Source organism: Mesoplodon densirostris, chromosome 2 (genome assembly GCF_025265405.1).
Source record: "Mesoplodon densirostris isolate mMesDen1 chromosome 2, mMesDen1 primary haplotype, whole genome shotgun sequence".
NCBI lineage: Eukaryota > Metazoa > Chordata > Mammalia > Artiodactyla > Ziphiidae > Mesoplodon > Mesoplodon densirostris.
In genome coordinates, this window is record NC_082662.1 from 2,384,451 (window position 1) to 2,404,002 (window position 19,552).

The 19,552-nt window shown below is 57.6% G+C and overlaps 2 protein-coding genes across 10 annotated transcripts in view; one reads left to right on the plus strand and one right to left on the minus strand.

Moving 5' to 3' along the window:
* Positions 1-1,500, minus strand: part of CEP104 (centrosomal protein 104) — a 54,673-nt gene extending 53,173 nt beyond the window's left edge. For both annotated transcript variants that reach the window (XM_060088856.1, XM_060088855.1), the window contains exon 1: positions 785-1,500. The gene's annotated coding sequence lies outside the window, so the exon portion shown is untranslated. The remainder of the gene's footprint in view (positions 1-784) is intronic.
* DFFB (DNA fragmentation factor subunit beta) lies at positions 1,104-18,454 on the plus strand. Of its 8 annotated transcripts, XR_009531078.1 has the most exons (9): positions 1,104-1,391; positions 3,108-3,234; positions 6,387-6,575; positions 7,432-7,511; positions 9,373-9,543; positions 10,806-10,906; positions 14,523-14,668; positions 16,824-17,063; positions 17,306-17,389. XR_009531078.1 is itself a non-coding variant. In XM_060088858.1 (8 exons), exons 1-7 carry the CDS (start codon positions 1,269-1,271, stop codon positions 14,641-14,643), a joined length of 912 nt encoding a protein of 303 aa, XP_059944841.1. In that variant the 5' UTR covers positions 1,104-1,268; the 3' UTR covers positions 14,644-14,668; positions 16,824-17,398. The 8 variants fall into 8 exon arrangements, 7 of the variants coding, with proteins under 7 accessions (XP_059944841.1, XP_059944843.1, XP_059944846.1 ...); XM_060088858.1 differs by having other exon boundaries at positions 16,824-17,398; XM_060088860.1 differs by lacking the exon at positions 16,824-17,063 and having other exon boundaries at positions 17,306-17,392.
* The last annotated feature ends 1,098 nt before the right edge of the window (positions 18,455-19,552 follow it).

Below are 19,552 nucleotides of genomic sequence, written 5' to 3' on the forward strand. Positions count from 1 at the left end.
AATAAATCCAAAACACAGTCCTGGCATTTAGGAAGCAGACAGGAGAAGTGCCTGGGAACCGCAGAGGCAACGCTATTACCTCGGTTTTGGAATTCGAACAGGATTCTTTTATGGCCACGTCCTTCCGCCTTGTACCCTAGGGTCCCCTTTGCGTAAACCTTCAAGTCTTCCCCAAGATACTTGGGGTGTCACTAAGGACACTAGTATTGGGCTCTATAAAAATCACACTAACATTTTGGGGAGAACCAAAGCTCTGTTGAGTGCGGGGCCCCGGTGCACAGCGGTCCTCGCCTCAAAACGAGCGCCGGTTGCATCTTCCCCAGCAGCGATCACTCTCCCCCGCGCCGCGGGACGAGCTGGGACCGTGGGGAGAAGGTAACTCGACGGTTCCTCCTACGAAGTCTGCTTTTCACTATGCATCGGGGTAGTGAATCTCTACGTTAAATCGAAACACTTTACCAACTTCCCAACATCTTGCTACAAGACTAGGAGACAGACTTGTATCCAGTTTCCTTCTTAGGAAAACCTAAATGTTACACACTGAAATGGTTTTTTGGTCAAGCAACCTCAAGACTCGAAAGTGCCCCTGAGAATCCCCGAAACAGACGAGGTTGAAGAGCCAGCTCAGCACCGAGTCGAGGTCACTGAGCCCGCACCGCCGTCAAACGCGGGGACCAAGTGCTGGCGCCGCCGGCCGCCCGGGACGGTGACGCAGCGCGCGGGCCGCGCCCCCGGAGGCCCCGACGCCCCCGGAGGCCCCGACGCCCCCGGCCCGCTCGTGTACCTGTCAGGACGTCCGCACGACCCGGGCTCTCCGCCGGCCCTCGGCAGCGCCGCGCCTCGGCGGAACTCAGGAGGCGCCTCCTCCACCGACCCGGGCCGGCCGGCACCCCCAAGCCGCAGCGGTGGTGGCAGCCGAGCAGCAACCCCGGCCGCCAGCGCCTCTCGCCCGGGCCGCTGCCGCCGCTCTCATGACAACCAGGCCTGCCCGCCCGGACCTCCGCGCGTGCGCGACCCCGCCCCGCTGCGCCTGCGCACAAGGCGGGGTCGCACCACCTCTTCCTAGGCCTTCTGGGTAATGTAGTTTTCAGGGAACGGCTCCTGCGCACAAGGCGGGGTCATGCCGCCGCTTCCCGGGCCTTCTGGGTAGTGTAGTTTCAGGGGTGGGCCGCGCGGGGCCTTGATTTCCCTCCGTGGAAACCCCCAGGCGCGGACCCACGGCGCGGCCCGCCGCGTAGGCGCCGCCCGCGGGGCCGGAGGCTCTGAGGATGTCTGCGATGCTCCAGAAGCTCAAGAGGTTCAAGCTGCGGGACTTGCACAACCAGAAGAAATTTGGGGTGGCGGGCAGGAGCTGCGAGGAAGTGCTGCGGAAGGGGTGCCTCCACTTGCAGGTGCCCCGGAGTCCGGGGGGCGGGGGCCCGCCGCTTGCAGGTGCTCCCCGGGCCGAGGAGCTGGGGGCCGATGGGCTGGGGCCCTCTGCTTGCGGGCGGCCCGGGCCGCGTTGAGTTGGGGGTGGGCTGGAGGGGTGGGGCGAGTCTGACTGAGCGCGCCTGCCCAGAGCACTCTTTTTGAGCTGGGAAGATGTTGCCCCGTCGTCCTGCACTGTCAGGACTGGCCGAGCTCAGGCTGCACCGAGCCGCAGTGCGTCCCCGAGTCCTGACAGTCGCTGGGAGGGGGCACTGTCCATATCCCCAGGGCGGAAAGCCTGAGCCTGACCACTGCCGATGGCCACGTGCCCGACCCCGGGCTCCATCCTGGCTCCTTACGTGGGCTGTCGTGGAGTCTACCTGTCGCCCTGTGAATCGGGCGCTAACACCCCCATTTCAAAGATGAGGAAACTGAGGCACCGAGCGACTAAGCAACGTGCCATAGCCACTGAGGAAAGGCCGGGTCTAGCTACGCGGGAACCCTCTTAGCCCAGCCTCTGCGGGTGCGGGGGCTGCAGGCGGGGGGGCGGGGGAATTGGGGTCCTTCCCGGCTTCTGGGTCCTGGTGCCGCATCTCAGCAGATGGATGGCCTGAGTGAAGCTTCTGCCCCAGCGCTCAGGAGCCCACCCGCTTGGGAGAAATTTGGGGAGAATAGGAGGTGCTGCTTTTTTGCCTCAAAACCAGGGAGTGTGGGAGACCTCTGGGCCCCAGGGAATTCCCATTTCCTGTGCTGCGGAGAAGCCCCCAACCTCCTGTAACTCCTCGGCCCCGTCAGAGCAGAGGGACTTTGTAGAGAGGCCTGGGAAACTTCCCCCTTCTGACTGTGAGGATCACGACAGCTCTGGCCTGAGACCCAGGGACCTGGTTCCAGTGCTGGTAGGCTCAAGTGCTCCAGGGCACAGGCCGTTCCCTGCCTGGTTTCCCCTGGTGTAAAATGAAGGGTTGGGCTCAGAGGCCTCTCAAAGCCCTTTGGCTCGAATATTCTAGGTATTTCAGCCATTGTTCTTACGCTTATTGAATTAATTTCCTCTGACTGGGCTTAGACCAGTGCTCAGTGTGTGTGTGCATGTGTGGGGTGGGGCGGGGAGGGGAGGAGTTGCTATTAAAAATTCATAAAACTGATTGGTGTCGAGCCACAGAGGACTAAACCTCAGCAAGTTAAGAGTCCCATGTGCTGATCACTCTTCCGTGGACAGACGCGGTGGGTCCTGCTCAGTAAAGATTTCTCCTTAACTAATTGGTGCCCAGGGAGAAACCCGAGCGGTAGGCGGTATGTCCTGGCACCTGTCAGGCAATGAGCCTCATTGATGCGGATGTGTTTACAGGCTTAGTGCAAGCAGTCAAGGGGCATTTTTGGAAACAGGCTTGGATTTTGAAGTGCCCTGGAGGAGCTCGGTTTGAAGGGTCCGAGTGGTGAATCCTGCAAAGCGGTTATCACCGTGTATGTATTTCTATGACTTTCCAGGTCTTAGAACGACCTACAGTAGGTGCCCTTGTTTGGACGTGCTCTGTACGTGCAGACTGCATCTCGAGCGGGATTCTTTACAGCGTAGTAGTTCCTTCTTGTTCTCTGTGAGGGCTGCAGATGGGAAGACCTCAGGTCGCCACCCCAAGACTGGGCTGCCTGAGATCCAGGAAGTAAGCATTCCACCCTGCTCTCCCTCCCTCCCATCTTCCCAGCTCCCCGTTCATGGCTCCACCCTGTGTCTCTATGAGGATGGCACGGAGCTGACTGGAGATTACTTCTGGAGTGTCCCCGATGACTCGGAGCTCGTGCTTCTCACTGCGGGGCAGACCTGGCAGGGTTGTAAGTGGCGGGGACCTTGGAGATTGGTGGGGAAGCTGGTGTGGCTTTGGAGGTGCAGAGCCTGCCTGGGGGTGCCAGCCCCGGGAGGGAGGGGTCCCCCTTACTCTGGACTCTGAAGGAGGAAGCCCCCGGAGGCAGAATCAGATGGCAGTGTTGTCCATCCTCTTGACCAGGAGGCCAGTTGTCCAGCTGGTTGTTCTATGTGTCTTTTTAAGAAATTCCTTTAGTTTTATTTACATTCATTTGAAGTGTCCTAGTAACCCCTAAGGGCAGAAGGGAGAGCTTTGGGGGTGGGAGCCTGCCCAGTTTTGCGGGTAAGGCAGAGCCAGAGAGAGAGGCTGTCCTGTTCTGCTGGGCTTTGTTGAGGAAAATAATCAATAACCAACCAATAAGAAGAATAGAACAGTTTTATTTGAGCCAGACTGAGGACTATAGCCCAGAAGCCCTCTTCCCAGGTTACTCTGAGAAACTGCTCCAGAGAAGCAGGGTTTTCAGCACAGTTTTATGTCTTGTCAGAACAAAGACCATTAAACAAGTCAGGGATGCATTTCTCCGAGGTTTCAAAAAAAACCAGACCATGTACACAGCGAGTCAGCATGCGCTTGGCACCTGGGAGGGAGCCTTATGATCGAAGGAGTAACCAGCATTGGTGTCCCAGGAAGAGGGGCATTTAATTTTTATTTTTAACATGGATGTTCTTTACTTTTGGTCAACGCGCCCTTTTCTTTAATAATTAAAGCAGATGTGCAGTGTATGTTTGATCAGCCACAAAAAGGCTGTTTTAGTTAGCATCAAATTCAAGTTAACTCATGTAGAAGCCAGAACAACGTCCCTGTATCTCAATATGTAAACATTTCTTTGATCAACTTTCTAAGGGATGGGCTGGTGGCTGATGCTGTGCTCAGTGTCTGGTCTGTGTCGGGTTTGCAGACACACCGTCCTTAGGTTCCTGTCGGGGCTGCCTTATTGGAGCAGGTGCTTTTGGAGTTGGTTCTTTAGGGGGGTCTGTGCTGGATGACAAGTGCTACTCTGGAGCCATAGGCCAGTGGCCAGGTGTGTGCCCTTTCCCTGGGAGGGTCGTCTGGCCCTTGTGCAAAGGGGCTTCCATTTCAGGAGATGTTTCTGGTGCCTGGGGAAGCAAGTGAAGCTCTGAGGACTGAGGTTGTCCTACCTCCTCTGCCGAAAGGGCAGAGAGAGAAGCCTGAGAGCTGTGCAGCTGTGGCCCCGCCCCTGGGTTGGGACTCTGCTGTCAGCAGTGAAGGTGACATGTCTGCTGTGCGCTCCCATTGGCAAGCCTCATTCCTCCTTGTACTTCTAGAGAATGAAGTCTCAATAAAGTTGTTAAAAAAGAAAAGAAAAGGAACTGCACGCTGCTTGCCAGAGCTGCGGTCCCATCTCATCTCCACAGCAGGGACGAGAGCGGCCTCTCCAGCTCTTGGCATTGTCGCTCTTTTCACTTTAGCCATTCTGGTGGGTGTGCGATGGTGTCTGGACTTGCATTTCCCTCCTGATGGATGGTGTTGACCATCTTCTCCTGGGCTGATTTACCATCTGTAAACCTTGTGAAGTGTCTTTTGTCCATTGTCTAATGGGTGTTTTTTATGGTTGAGTTTTGTGCGTTTTTTCCTAATGTATTCTGGATGAGTCTTTGTCAGATGTGTGGTTGACACTGATATTTTCTCCCAGTCTGCAGCTTGTCCTTTTTTTTTTTTTATAAGTATGTTCTTATGACCATTATGCTTTTATTTCAGTGAGAAAGATTCCGAGGAGTAGAATTGCTGAGCCAAAGAGTATATGTGATTTTTTTAAAATAAATTTATTTATTTTATTTTTTTTGGCTGTGTTGGGTCTTCGTTGCTGTGCGCGGGCTCTCTCTAGTTGTGGCGAGCGAGGGCTACTCTTTGTTGCAGTGTGCGGGCTTCTCCTTGTGGTGGCTTCTCTTGTTGCGGAGCACGGGCTCTAGGGGCGCGGGCTTCAGTAGTTGCGGCACTCGGGCTCAGTAGTTGTGGTGCACGGGCTCTAGAGCACAGGCTCAGTAGTTGTGGCACGTGGGCTCTAGAGCACAGGCTCAGTAGTTGTGGCGTGCGGGCTCTAGAGCGCAGGCTCAGTAGTTGTGGCACGCGGGCTCTAGAGCGCAGGCTCAGTAGTTGTGGTGTGCGGGCTCTAGAGCGCAGGCTCAGTAGTTGTGGCACACAGGCTCTAGAGCGCAGGCTCAGTAGTTGTGGTGTGTGGGCTCTAGAGCGCGGGCTCAGTAGTTGTGGCACACAGGCTCAGTAGTTGTGTCTCATGGGCTCTAGAGCACAGGCTCAGTAGTTGTGGCACACGGGCTTAGTTGCTCCGCAGCATGTGGGATCTTCCCGGACCAGGGCTCGAGCCCGTGTCCCCTGCATTGGCAGGCGGATTCTTAACCACTGCGCCACCAGGGAAGTCCCTGCAGCTTGTCTTTTCGTTCTGTTAACCGCGTCCTTCATGGAGTAAAATTTTTAACTTTGATGAAATCCAGCTTGTCCCTTTTTATCCTTCTACGCGTATGGCTTTGGTGTTCAGTCTGAGACCTTTTCACGAAGCTCTAGGTCTTGAAGATTTTCTCTGTCTTTCTGCTCCAGTTGCTATGATCATGTGACTTTTCTTGGTTAGCCTGTTGAGGGTGGATCACACTGATTGCTGTTTGGACCCCGAGTGGCCCCATATCCCTGGAATGACCCTCGGGACCATGGGGCCTGTTCCTCGCATGCGTCTGGACTTCTGTTTGTAGGACGCTGTGAAGCCCTCGGTCCCGAGTGCCTGCTCGGAGGGTTTGCTGCTTTCGGGTGTGAGCGGAAAGGCCCTGGGAGCCAGCAGGACAGTGAAGGGACGAACCTGGAGTGTGAGAGGTCTCGAGGGAGGTCCCAAGACGAGGCGATTTCACTTGGAGGAAGGAAGGCTGAGGGCAAGGGCGGCAGCTCGCTCGAGTGGCTTTCGTTTTCCAAACCGCGTCCCGTGTCCTCCCTGTCTGTCCTCACACTAGCCGGGCGCTGGCAGCCAGGCCCAAGGGCCGGGACCCTGGGCTGGTGACTGTCGGGGCAGGGGTCTGGCTGGTCCCGGGGGAGGAGGTGGTCTCCCCCAGGCAGTGCTCCAAAGCCTGGTGGCCTCTCTGTTCCCTTCGGTGGCAGACGCGAGTGACATCAGCCGCTTCCTGAGCGTGTTCCAGGAGCCGCACGCAGAGCTCATCCGGGCCGCCCGGCAGCTGCTCTCGGGCGAGCGGGCCCCGCTGCGGCAGAAGCTCCTGGCCGACCTGCTGGGCACCGTCAGCGAGAACATCGCGGCCGAGACCAGGGCCGAGGACGCGCCGTGGTTCGAAGGTGCCTCACGGATTCGGGCCTGGAGGGGGCGGGTGGGGAGGGTTTCCTCCGGGCCAGCTTGCTGGGACACGGGATCTGTGTTGGTTCCCAGACCCAGGGGCTCCCCAAGCGCGGGGCCAGGGGCCAGGCAGCCCTGGGACTGGCCGTTTTATTTTTATGTAATTTTCAATTGTGGTCAAGTAGGCATAAGATAAAATTCACCATCTTTACCGTTTTCAGGCATATTGTTCGCTGGCATTAAATATCTTCCCGTTGTTGTGCTGCGTCACCACCATCTGTCCTCAGACGTTTTCATCTTCCCAAACTGAAGCTCTGCCCACATTGCACATCGCTCCCCACCCCTCCCCCGCCCCGGCCCCCAGCCTTCTTCCTGTCCCTGTGATTCCGACTCCTCCAGGGGCCTCGTGCGAGTGGGATCAGGCATCTGGCTTACTTCACTCAGTATTTAATGTCTCCATGGTTCGTCCATGTGGAAGCAGGTGTCAGGATTCCCTTCCTCTTTGAGGCTGCGTGCTATTCCATCACCTGGGCGGACCACATCTTCTTTATCCATTCACCTGGGCTGCTCCCACCTTTTCGACTGGCCTCTCAAGCCAGGCAGAGGGAGCCCTGAGCGACTGCAGCCCTCTTGGGAAAGGGGCTTGGAGGTGCCACCAGGCAGAAGCCCCTCGGTGGCCTTTGAGATGCTCCGTGCTGGTGGACCAGACTTCTCCACAAATGAACAAAATCCAGGGATAGCGTGCAGGTCCCCATTAGAACGTTTCTAGATGGAGCTGAGCAAAACGGCCTTGCCTTCCGCCCCTCCTGGGAGAGCACGGGCCCTGGGCTCCAGGCGTCTTGTCTCTCCTTCCGGCAGGTTTGGAGTCCCGGTTTAGGAACAAGTCTGGCTACCTGAGATACAGCTGTGAGAGCCGGATCCGGAGCTACCTGAGGGAGGTAGGTCCGCACTGATGCTGGGTGTGCCAGGCGGGTTTAGGAAGCGGGCTCCGCTGTTGGGACTCTGCTCGAGGGCCAGCGTGGATGTTGGAGGAGCGCACAGGCTGGCGTGGGTGCAGGTTCAGGGGCAGGTGCTGCTGTGGATGCCAGTCTGGGTGCAGGTGGACGTGAGCCAGCAATGGATGGGCCACTTGCCCGGGGAGCCCCCAGCACGGCCGACATGTGGCTTCCACTTGTCAGAGCTCAAGCTGGGTCCGGGGTTGCAGACTTGGCCTCCCTGCACTCTGCGGAACTCTCCCTACGGGCTGTGAGTAGAACCCACCTTTGAACGCCTTCATCTGTCGGGCGGTTCGGTTTCGACGTGAACGCATCCCAAGTAGCCGTCTCCGTCCACCGTGAGCTTGGATGGACGCCCACACGGTGGGTGGGGAGGGGCAGCTGCTCTCCTGTCCCCAGCGCTGCCATTGACTTTCCCGTCCGTGCGAGGCGCAGCTGTCTGACCTCCAAGAAGCAGCAGGAGGGGCTCCGAGTCGTGGTGGGTCCAGGCTCTGACTCCGGGCTCGCCTCCGGGAGGCGTGAGAAGCAGGTTGACACAGGTTGAGAGCCGAGACGCTCCCCTCCGAGGAGAATCGGGTCCTTGGGCCCAGTGCACTCTGTCCCGCTCCCTTTCAGCAGGGAGGTTACCCAGCTGACAGCTGACCTGCAGCAGGGCAGGCCGCGGAGGGGGCTGGTGCCTCGGGCGCCTCGGGGCTGCGTTGCCCCCTCTCTGGAGGACAACCTGGGTGCTTGACTGGCCCCTGAGGCTGGGTTCTGGGCGGCTCTCTTCCACCCTTCGTGGGAGGACAGGCGGCAGGGGGTGGGTCTGGGGGCAGCGGCAGGCAGGGGTCCTCAGGCTCGGCCCTCTGTGCCAGCTCCTCAGAGAACCAGCGCTGGGGCCCGGGGGTGGGCTGGGCACTCCCCACAGAGGCCCGCGGGCGCCGTTGCCCCTGTGCTGCGTGGCTGGACGTCAGCCGTGGGGCGTCTTGTTCAGCCTTTGCAGACACCCCCCCCCCCTCAACTGCACCTGGCCGCACGTCGCTGCTGCAGAGCTGCCCACACGCGCTCCGTTGAGATCCCGTTACACAGAAGGAAACCTCAGGACTGGAGTGTCTGAGGTCCTGGGGCCTGGTCCAGCTCCCCCTCTCCCCCTGCCCCCCATCTCTGCCTGAAAGTGGCCACCCTCGGGCTCCTTCTGTTGCCGAGGACGCGCTCCCTGCACCGGCTGGCGGGCGTCTCCAGGGCATCATTCCCAGCCCCTGCTGGGTGCAGCCCCCTGTCCCGTGATGACCCATCTGCTGCCCTGCGGTCACTCCCACTGGGCCAGGCGGTCTCCTCGCTTCTGCCCAGCGCTCCGTTTGGGCCCAGCTGTGCCCCTGGGTGCGACTCTCCACCTGCGCCCCGGTGGGCGGCAGCGCGCTGGTCACTCCTCACCTGCACACTTCCTCTCGGGTTTCTTGCTGCAAAGCAGTGGGCAGTGCTTGGGAGACAGGGCGGCCAGGATGCCTGGAGCTTGAGTTCTTATTTGATTGCGACCAAAGCTCCATCTCATGGGCCCAGAGAAATTTCCCAGGGTCAGACAGGCACAGTCGGTGTGAGCTCAGACCCCCAGACCTCAGGGCCATGCTGGGACCCCAGGGGGCGGAGGCCAGACCCCCGCCCTCAGGGCTGTGCTGGAACCCCAGCGGACCCCCGACCTTGGGGCCACGCTGGGACCCCAGGGGGCGGGGGCTCTGAGGGCCGTGGCGTTGGTGGACCAGGACCCCGGCAGCGGTGGGTTTTCGGGCACATGGCCAGCGTTCAGCGATGCCCCTGCCTCTTCTAGGTGACGTCTGGCGCCTCCCTGGTTACGACGGAGGCTCGGGGGGAGTACCTGCGGGTCGTGGCTGCTATGTGCCAGAAGCTCCAGGCCGCCCGGTACAACAGCAGCTACTTCGACAGGGGGGCGAAGGCCAGCCGCCGGCTCTGCACGCCTGAAGGCTGGTTCTCCTGCCAGGTGAGCTACGAGCCTGCGCCCTGGGCCGCCCCGGCCGAGGCCTGGTGAGCTGGGGCAGCCCTCGGGTGTCAGCTCACGTGGGGGAGGGAGGGTCTCAGCCAGGGGCTCCCAGACCTGAGGGGTGTCAGAACCCCCGCAGGGCTCGTGAGCCCCCTGGGCCCCTCCCGGGGCCTCTGTTCCAGCAGCTCTGCTGAGGCCTGAGAGCCTGCGTTTCTGACACGTTCCCCAGTGATGCTGGTTCAGGGCCTTCACTTGAGAACCGCTCTGGGGGGCGCGGGCGGCAGGACGCACCTGCTTATGAGCCGAGACCCCACCCTGGTGCGAGAGGAGGGATGGCATTCGTTTGGGTGGCTGATGCGTGTTTTGCTCCCCTGGGAAAGCCTGGATGAGCGAGCATCCGGATTTCAGGGTGGTGGCTGGACATGACATTTCGGGCTCTGGCTGAGCTTGGCACCGCGGTGGGTGGCATCAGCTGGAAGCAGCATTCTGAGCTGTGGAGACAGCTAAGGGCACATCTTGCTCTTTGCAAGCTGTACGTTGCACTTCCAGTAAAATCCCCTCCTGCCGCTGGCGCTGGGCCCAGAGTGGGCAGGGGTGGGCGCGGCCTCCCTCGCACATGCCCCCGTGCCCTTGCCCCCACCGGGAAGCCCCTCCCAAGCGTGACGGGCCCTGAGCATCCAAACGCTGCTCCTTCCCAGCTGGCTTCACGTCACACCTCACACACAACTGACCTCTCCCTCCCGGGGGAGTGTGACTGGAGCCTGGCGGTGTGTGTGACGGGGACAGAGACCAGACCCTTCACCCCAGCCTGGGCAGGCTCTGGGTCAAAGGCCTCTAAGCAAGTCGGGCTGTAGGCTTCCCTCAGGGCGGCTGAGAGGGCCCTCGGGGCTGGAGGGGGGCTGGGGGCTTCAGGGAGGAGGAGGTGTTTTCGCACGTCTCCGAGGCCCAGCCTGTGCAGGGTCTCAGGGAAATGCCGGGAAGCCGAGGAGGAGACAGGAGGGGAGCAGTCGTGTGATGGGAGCCGCGTGGGGAAGCTGGCGCCCCAAACGGCCAATAGGCTCACTTGTCCCCTTCACAGACGCAGAGCATCACCCCAGGGTCGTGAGGGAATGGGGTGCCGTTCCAGGGCAGGATGCTTTACCTCCTGAACAGAGACTCTTTATAGGGGACTGACCCCCGCCGAGGGGTGCCTCCGTCGCGGGTGGAATGGCAGTGAGATGCTCCTTGGCTTCGTGGCCTTTACCTTCTCTCTTTCGGCCCAGGGTCCCTTTGACGTGGACGACTGTGCTTCCAGACACTCCATCAACCCCTACAGTAACAGGGAGAGCCGCGTCCTCTTTAGCACCTGGAACCTGGACCACGTGTGAGTGCGTGGGGCTGAAGGCCACAACCGCAGACCCGGAGTGCACCTGCGACCTGGCCCTGCCCGGCCTCCGCGGCTGGCGGGCTGCCTGGTGCGCCACGCACCCAGCGCACGTGTCACGGACCCACGGACGTCGTGAGCGTGTGGCGTGGAAGGGGTTGCCGGGATCGTGCGGTGCTGACGCTCCTGGGCTGCGTGGCGGGTGTCACTCAGTGCGGTGGGCTCGGATCCCCGTCCGCACCTGTGTGACCCCGTGCGTCCCCTCCCACCACCAGCGCCCACCTGTGGGCGGAGCCAGTGGTCGGCAGCCGCGGGCCCGGTCAGCGTGGCACAGGCGCAGCTGTGTGGGGTCACTGCCTTGCCCAGGGAGCGGGAGCTCTGCGTTGTGACGTGTAGGGAGTTTCCTGCTTCAACCAGGGTGAGCAAGTCTTGGCCGGCAGGAGCATTTTATGTGTGTATTAGCTCATTCTAAAACAAAGGGCAGAAATGGAAACTTTTATTATTTTAACTGAGGTGCTTTTCTTGTTGACCCCTGAACAACTTGGGGTTTGAACTGCATGGGTCCACTTACACGTGGAGTTTTCAGTAGGAAATACTAGAGTACTGCTCCATCCACATCGGTTGACTCTGCGGATACCAAGCCGCGGATACAAAGGAACCCTGCACGCAGAGGGCCTCCCGTAAAGTTACACGTGGAGTTTTGCCTGCGTGGAGTGCTGGCCCCTAACATCCCCTGTCTCCCGTCCTGCGTGTTGCCGGGTTGCTCTCCAGGGTGGTCCCACCGACACCCTCACCGGCTGTGAGTTCATGCGCCCCAGGCTTCACCACCTCTTGGTATCAGTACTCTTTTTGTGTTCTCCCAGTCGGATGGGCGAGAAACAGATTCTCCTGTTGCAGTTCATTTGCCTGATTACTAGGAAGGTTGAATGTCCGTGTGTTTATTGGCCACTTGTGTCCTGTGAAGTGGCTCTTGCTTCCTCTGCTCATGTTTTACTGGGCTTTGGTTTTCTAATTAATTTGTAGGAATTCTTTCCACGTCCTGGTTACTGATTCTTTGGTGGCTCTTTGTGTTACAGGTATGTTTTTACAGTTTGGGCTTGTCTTTCGCTTCTGGGATGTCTTTGATCGTGACGGGTTTAAATTCCAGTGTACTGAGGTGTATCTCTTCTTTTTTGTGTGAAATCCTTCCCTTCCTGTATCATGAAGATATCCTAGTTTTTCTCTTCTGGTTGGCTGTGCTGTTTCTGACCTGCCTGGAGCACCCCAAGATGATCTCGGGGCTCCAGGCCATCTGTCTGCTCCTGTCTTTTCACGGCCCACTAGGGGCCACCGCCAGCATCTGACGAGGGAAACAGGCCGGCCTAGAAGAGAACACGGATGACGCAGCAGCGTGCCCGCCAGACCCTGAGTCGTGTCTCCTGAAACGTGCCAGTTACATTGCCGCTCTTCTTCTAAATACACATACGTCCACATTGATACACGTACTGGCTTTTAATTTAAAATGCAGTTTTGACAGCAGGCAGCAGGGGTTTGAAAACACTGGTCTGATTGTTTCCCTGAGACGTGGCCACAGGCCCACCCCGACTCTGGTGGGGCTGAAGCCACAAGCCACGTGTTTAAATAGTTAAACACTAAAGAGTAACAAACTCTCAGTACAGCACGTGCTGTCCTCCCCCCTGGACCGTGTCGCCACGGCCCAGGCCAGGTTCCTGGTCCCAGTCGGCGGACTTCTCAGGGCTCCGGGACGTGGCTGCAGCAGCCTGCAGTCCGCAGCCTGCCCTCTTCTCTCACCCCTTGGGCCCCCTCACACCCCAAGGGCTGCACCACGCATGTGCAGGCTTAGGGGTGCACGTACGGGGCGCAGCCTGTCCTGGGAGGATGTTCCGCGCCTGGGTTCTGGGTGTGTGGGCTGGGCGGCGGGGCAGGGGTCCTGTTCCCCAAGGGCTAAGGGCACCTCCTCCAGCACCCGGTGTTGTGAGAGGTCTTCCTGTCTGGGACCAGCGCTTCCCTCCCTCCTTTCAAAACCATCCTCGGCCTTTTCCTTAACTTCATTCATTTGGCTTTTATTTTTTATCCCTTCGTTCTACTTTTTTAGGTTTCTTCTTGCTTATTAGTTAATTTGCATCTCTCCTGTTTTCTAACATGTACATTTCAGGCTATCAGGTTCAGCTTTAGCTACCACCTGTGAGTTCGGTAATTTTTATCGTTATTCAGGTGTAAGGATTCTGTCATTTCCATTGTGATTTTATCGCTGCTCCGTGAACTGGTTAGAAGTGGGCATTTGTTTTCAGTTGCTGCCGGATTCCTAGTGGCCCCTCTTGGTGCCCGCTCGCTGCTGTGGTCACTCACGCCTCCTCTGAGCCTCAGTGGCGGGGGCGTGAGTGTGAGTGGCCTCAGACCCACGTGGCCTCAGATCTGCGTGGCTGGATTTAAGCCGCTCTGCCGGCTTTCCGCCCCTTTCTTGTCGACTTTGCGTGTCTCCAGGTTTGGGTGAGTGTCCCACTGGCCGTGTTATTGCTCTTGTTCCCATGGGGTCCGAGATGGTCCCGTCAGAGCTGACGGCTGCCGTCCTCTGCCTGTGTGGTGACGGCCGTGCTCCCCGTCAGCATCGGGCTCTGCCAGGTCAGTGGTGTTGGCACGTCCCCAGCGTCCTTCTGCTGCCGGGACAGCGTCTGGCCACCGTGGCCATTCACACAGTGTTGGTTGAATAAATAGGAAATGTGTTTGGACTTCTTTAGCCCTCTCTTCTGGGTTCCCAGTCACCATTCCAGTCCTTCCCTTTTGGGTCTCCTTTGTGCTTTCTGTGGGTTTAACCGAGTTTTCCTTTTCCCTTGCCCATCACCCCACCCTTCGGTGCTTTGGGAAATAGATTTCTGCTTGTGTTCCCTCAGTGGGGCCCCTGAGGGAAGCACATCGGAAGCAGAATCGCGTCCCCCTTGCCCCCAGGCCCCGTGGAGTCGCCTCGGTGTCACCCCCTCTGCTCACCGTGAGCCCTGCACAAAGCGTGGGCGTGTTCCCGGGGTCGGTCCTCGATTATGCTCACCCACAGATCGCATGGCACTCAGGCGCACTCCCTGTCGCCGATGAGGGTCAGGGGGTTGTAGAAAGGCCCTGAGCGCTCGTTGAGCTGACATGACTCCAGGCCGGCGGCCACTCGGCCCGCAGTGCTTTGGGGACGCGCCGCCTCTTCTTCCGGCGTCTGTTCACAAGGCTGCTGTCAGTGTCCTCTGCCTTTTCTGTGGCAGCTTGAGACTTTCCCTTTCTCTTTGAAAAGGATGTGTATCTAGTACAGATCTCTGATTTAAATGCTGACCGGGACTCGTAGTCTCTGCTCTGAAGACGTGTCTGTCTTTGATTTTGGGAAGCTCTTCAGCGCTGGTCCTCGGACTCCCCCTCCCACACCTGGACCGGCTCCTCTTGTCCTCCTTGTTGTGCTGCGTCTGCTGTTACACATGCCCGTTCCAGGGAACTTCCTGCCACAGACTGCACGGTGTCCCCCAAATTCATGTGCTGAGGCCCTAACCCCAGGGTGACTGTGTGTGGGGATAGGCTCTTCAGGAGGTGATTAAGGGTAAATGAGGTAGGAAGGGAGAATCTGATAGGGCTGATCTGATAGGACCGTGGTCTCGCAAGAAGAGAGGGCTTGCTCTCCACCACGTGAGGACGCAGCGAGGGGGCAGCCGTCTGCGAGCCGGGAAGACACTTCTCACCCGAACCCAACCCCGCTGGCCCTCTGATCTCAGAATCCCAGCCTCCAGAATGGTGAGAAAACTGATTTCTGTTCTTTAAGCCGTCCAGTCTATGGCATTTTGTTACGGTGCTCCGAGCTGACTAATACGCTTCCTGTACGTTCAGTTCACGCGTTCTCTCTTCAGCTCTGATGCTTTCAGTCTGTGCATTCAGCACTGAGTACGTATTTCCTTTCTACAAGTGCTTTTGGGTTATTTTTAAAAAACACGCCTCTTCATGCCAGTCTGCTTTCGTTTTTATTTCATTTTCACTTTAAATACACTTATTGTATGGTTGTGTGCAAAGAGAGGTCTGGCCTTTGCCCCTGACCCCTGGGAGGTCACCTCTGAGCCCTCGGAGTGTCCTGCCTGCTGGTGTCTCTGTTCCCCTGGGGCCGGGGGTCACTGGACAGCCTAACAGTGTGACCAAGGTGGGGGGTTTGGGTGACATGGTTTCAGCTTGCCCTCTGGGGGTGCTGGGGATGAGGTCAGCCTGTGGGTGGTCAGCTGTGCCCACATGGCAGAGCCCCAGTAAAGACTCTGGATGCCGAGGCTCAGGGAGCGACCCTGTCTGCTGATTCTCCATGTGTGTTGTCACCCCCACTGCTGGGAGCACTGTCCCTGACTCCCTGGGGAGAGGACGGCCGCAGCTGCCCTGGACTCCCCGGCCTCTGTGTCCCTAACCTTGGATGATTTTAATTTGCATGCTTTCGTGGCTGTAAACCGTAAGTGTGAAGGCTCTCAGGGCCTTTCAGCGAACTGTGGACCCTGAGGGTGGTCTCGGGGCCCTGAGCTCTGCAGTTGGCGGCAGAGGGAGTGGTCTGTGTTAAGATCCCTGGGGGTTCTGGGGGCGGCGCCGTTGGCTGCATCCTCCTGTGCATTGCAGTGCATTCCTTGTGCTTTGTGTGTGTCTGGGCCGTGAGTTCGTCCTCGGTGGGAGGTGTCTGCAGACGGCCCGTGTGTCCCCACTGAGCGGTTCTGCATGTTTCCACCAGGTGCCCGGGGCTTTCAGCGGGCCTTCCTTGCTCGCAGGTTCCCTGCCACGTGCAGTGTAAAGTTGGACGTGTGAGAGGTGGGCTGAGGGTCCTGGGTTTCCAGGTGACTGGAGGACGGTCACACTAGTGGTGCCCTGTGACCAGCACCTGCCGGGTGTCCTTACCTTGTCCCCCCACTGCATCAAGCAGAAGGGAACCTGGGGGTGCCTGGCAAGGGCTTGCACATTCACCACGCCGGGGAGCCTGACTTGGCCTCCTGGAGGATGAAAGACCCCGCGGGGAGAAGGGCCAGCCCCAGGCCAACCCCCCAGCAGAGTGCAGCCCCGTGACTGGGCCAGGCCAACCCACAGAACCGCTAGGTTTTGGGGGGCTGGTTATGCAGCAGTTGGTAATTGATGCAGAGGCTTTTCCTTCCCCTCCCAAAGCCCTGGACCCCCAGAAGCACCTGTCCCTCCCCTAATGGCTGGGGTGGGAATCTCGGCCCACCCTTCCTGGCCCTTGAGGGCCCCTGGGGCCTCCATCAGGACCGGAACCCTGTTGCAATGTGGAGTGTAGCTCAGTCCTGTGGTCCAGCATTGGTTTCTGTGTCTGCAGAACTTTACTTTACTCTCAGATACTTATTTATTGTTACTCACCTTTTCTGTGTCATGGGGGATAGGATTCTACGTGCCGGTTTAGTTGCCGCCAGCCCTCCGAGCTGTGCTGTTTCCAGTTCCATCTTGTCAAGTTTACAAGTTTCTAGGCTGGTTACTTAGCAAGGTCTTTTGAACTGTTGCTTGTAAGTGAAAGCAGTTTACACAAAGGTAACATCACGCTTGTTTTAAGTGGACACACACATGCATATAAAAGTACATATAAAAGTACAGGATGACACTTGGAAAGACAAATGTCAGACCCTTAATAGTGATCGTCTCTGGGAAGGGAAGGCGGGAAATGAGAGTGAAGGCTGTAGTTGGAGGTGACTGTAGCTTTATTTGTAAGATTCTATTTAAAAATGTTCGTACAGTATCATGTAATTTTTTGGTAACTCTGCACACAGCTAAAGTGTGAACCAAGGAAGCCAAGTTGTTGGTGAGTGAGTGTGATGGGACTACGGTTGGCTCTTAGTTTTCTCTGTGTACTTTTCAGTATTTAAAAAAATACGCACTACCTACTTTTATTTACTTATTCTTTTAATTTGGCTGTGCTGCGCAGTTTGTGGGATCTTAGTTCCCCGACCAGGGATTGAACTCGCACCCTCAGCAGTGAAAGTGCCGAGTCCTAACCACCGGACTGCCAGGAAGTCCTCCATCTACTTGTAAAACGTGAGAAGCCCGGGTGGCCGGCATCAGGCTCTGGCAGGCTGGCTGGCCCGGCGGGCGTGTCCGCGTGCGGCGATGGCACCCCTACCAGCCTGTGGATGGATGTCCCCAGTGCTCGTTCGATGGCCACAGGGTGAGCCCCTTTCAGCGCCCGCCCTGCTCTGTCTGGGACGGCCTGAGTGCAGTTCCTCTGCCGAGTTTAACCATCTCCACCTGTCTCTCCTGGAAGCAGCCAAACCTTGATGGATGTCTCAGCCGAGTAGACACCACATTCAACCATCTCTGTGGTTTAACAGAAAACGAGGCCTGGCAGGTGCCTGGGGGATTGTGACAAATTGTGACAGCAGAGACGACGTCTCTAACCTTGCTTTGCAGGATAGAAAAGAAGCGCACGGTCGTCCCCACGCTGGCTGCGGCCGTCCACGACGCCGAGGGGAGAGAAGTGGACTGGGAATACTTCTACCGCCTGCTGTTCACCTCTGAGAACCTCAAGTTAGTCCACATCGCCTGCCACAAGAAGACCACCCACAAACTCCACTGCGACCCCAGCAGGATCTACCGAGCCCCGGCGGTGCCCCGGCGGAAGCGGCGGGCTCGCCAGCACCCGTGATGCAGGCCGGACAGCACATGCATCCTTCCAACAGGTGCTACTTTTTCTGGTTTTTTTTCCACTCCAATATTCCCGGAAAACACTTGAAAAAAATCTTCCTACAGATTCTGGTTTGAGCACATTTCTGAAGCTTTCTTCTGACCTCTGCAAGCCCAGCTGCCAGAGGACAATTCTGGTGGCTCCCGGGACACCCGGGGTCAGGAGTGGCCTCCCTCTGGCTTCACCCATGTGTGCGTGCAGTGTCCCCAGCCAGGCGGCTCCCCTCTCGCCTGGCCACTCGGGCTTCAGGGAACTTGTGTGAGCTCCACTGGGCCTCCACGCCCCAGGCAAACGCCGTGCTCCGTCCTCTGGTCTCTTCTAAATGCTCGAAAGAGTCGTGACCCTTTTGGGGTAAAATACAAGGGTATTCACTGCTGTATTATTTCTAAGTGCAGAAAGTGGGAGACCCTCCAAACGTCCGTAGGGCTGCTTGTGGCATTCGCTGAACCATAGGAAATTGCTGTTTTTATGGGTCCAAAATGGTCAGATAGATAGCATTAATTTCATGACTCAACCTGACACATCTACATAACACACAACTCTGTAACAGTTTCAGGCATTTATGTGAGAAGTGGGAAGCTGGCTGTTAAGTGCACGAGGCAGGCAGGTGGCTCGGCCATGCCCAGTGTGACACGGGTGTGTATCACACGTACGTGCCGGTCATGCAGAGACCGTCACTGCGTGTGAAGAGCAGGAAACCTGGGGGGAGGGGGTGGGGTGACTGGATCACAAAGGACTAATTTTCTAAATCATGCATTTTATAATACTTGAAGTTTTGAAATGAGCATTTATTTCATATTTTTTTTAAACTTACTTTTTAAAGTCACATTTTGTAATACTTGAATTTTTACATGTACTGTATGATCACAAAAGCAATAAAGATTTTTTAAAAATAGACACGTCAAAAAAGTTTGCCCTCATTGAGAATAACGAAAATGAGGAAAAAAATGAGTCACTGACTTTTAGGAAGCGGACCCAAATCATTCTATCTTCGTCACTGAAATATACACACATTTTAGAAGGTGCCAGTTCAGTGTGCGATTTGAAGAGTGCTGTTTCAGTTCATGGCACTGATCTAGTCTGATGGGAAGTGGGGACGTGGGAGAGGCTGGATGCCCCAGAGCGTGGTGGGTCCCATCTGTGCAGTAAGGAGGCTGGACCAGGCCCCGTGGCCCCCACCCCGTCCCTCCAGCTCCACGGCTGCCTGTCCAGGGCAGGGCTGCCTGCTCTCTGCTGCTGGAGTGCGCCTGTTACGACCTCTTCGTGACATGTTTCTGGAGGGCAACTCAGCAGAGTTGTCATAAGGACCCCTTCCTTCCCCCGCCCCCTGCCTCTGGCTGTGCAGGGCTGCCTGGGCACCGGGCCTCCCCAAGAGCCAACTGGTCAGGGCTTCTGCTGCCCACATCGTGCCGCCTCGGTGCGACTGCCGGGAGAGGTGTCCGGAAGCTTGTGCCGGTCTCTCCTGGACTTGGCCCCGTGCACCTTTTCCCTCTGCTAATTTTAATCGGGGTGACCAAGAGTGCAACAGCTTTCCCGAGTCCTGTGAGCTCTGAGAACTGTCGTGCCTGAGGCCGGTCCTAGGTCCCCTGCACAGACGTGCGCAAGGAAGCGGGATGAGCGGTCCATGGCAGTCGACAAGAGTCGCAGGAATGCTTGCAGGACGCGCCTCACACCCCTACTGCTCTGGCACCGGTAGGTCATTTTGTGAAGATTCACGTAGAAAGTGTTTCTAAAAATCGGCATGTGTCACGTGGCCTGGCCTGCGGGTCGGGTGTTCATTTTAAATGCTGGCAGAACACATCCTCGGAGTACTCCCAATTAGAGCAATTTTAACATGCGTTTTAATACGCTTTTTGAAACTTTATTTCGTCCCCTGGGCCTGACCTGCATTCCATCTGTCTTGCTCATGTCACCCTGGGCTGGCCTCACGAAGTGTTTTCTTTGCGCTGTCCTTGCACGTGTGAGCACAGAAC

What these genes read in the sequence shown, in the direction of transcription:
- DFFB (XM_060088857.1), top strand. Translation starts at nt 1,269, where the DNA reads ATGTCTGCGATGCTCCAGAAGCTCAAGAGGTTCAAGCTGCGGGACTTG. An exon ending in GGGGCAGACCTGGCAGGGTT is followed by an intron (nt 3,235 to 6,386) that starts GTAAGTGGCGGG and finishes CTTCGGTGGCAG; the next exon opens with ACGCGAGTGACATCAGCCGC. An exon ending in ACCTGGAACCTGGACCACGT is followed by an intron (nt 10,907 to 17,305) that starts GTGAGTGCGTGG and finishes CTTGCTTTGCAG; the next exon opens with GATAGAAAAGAAGCGCACGG.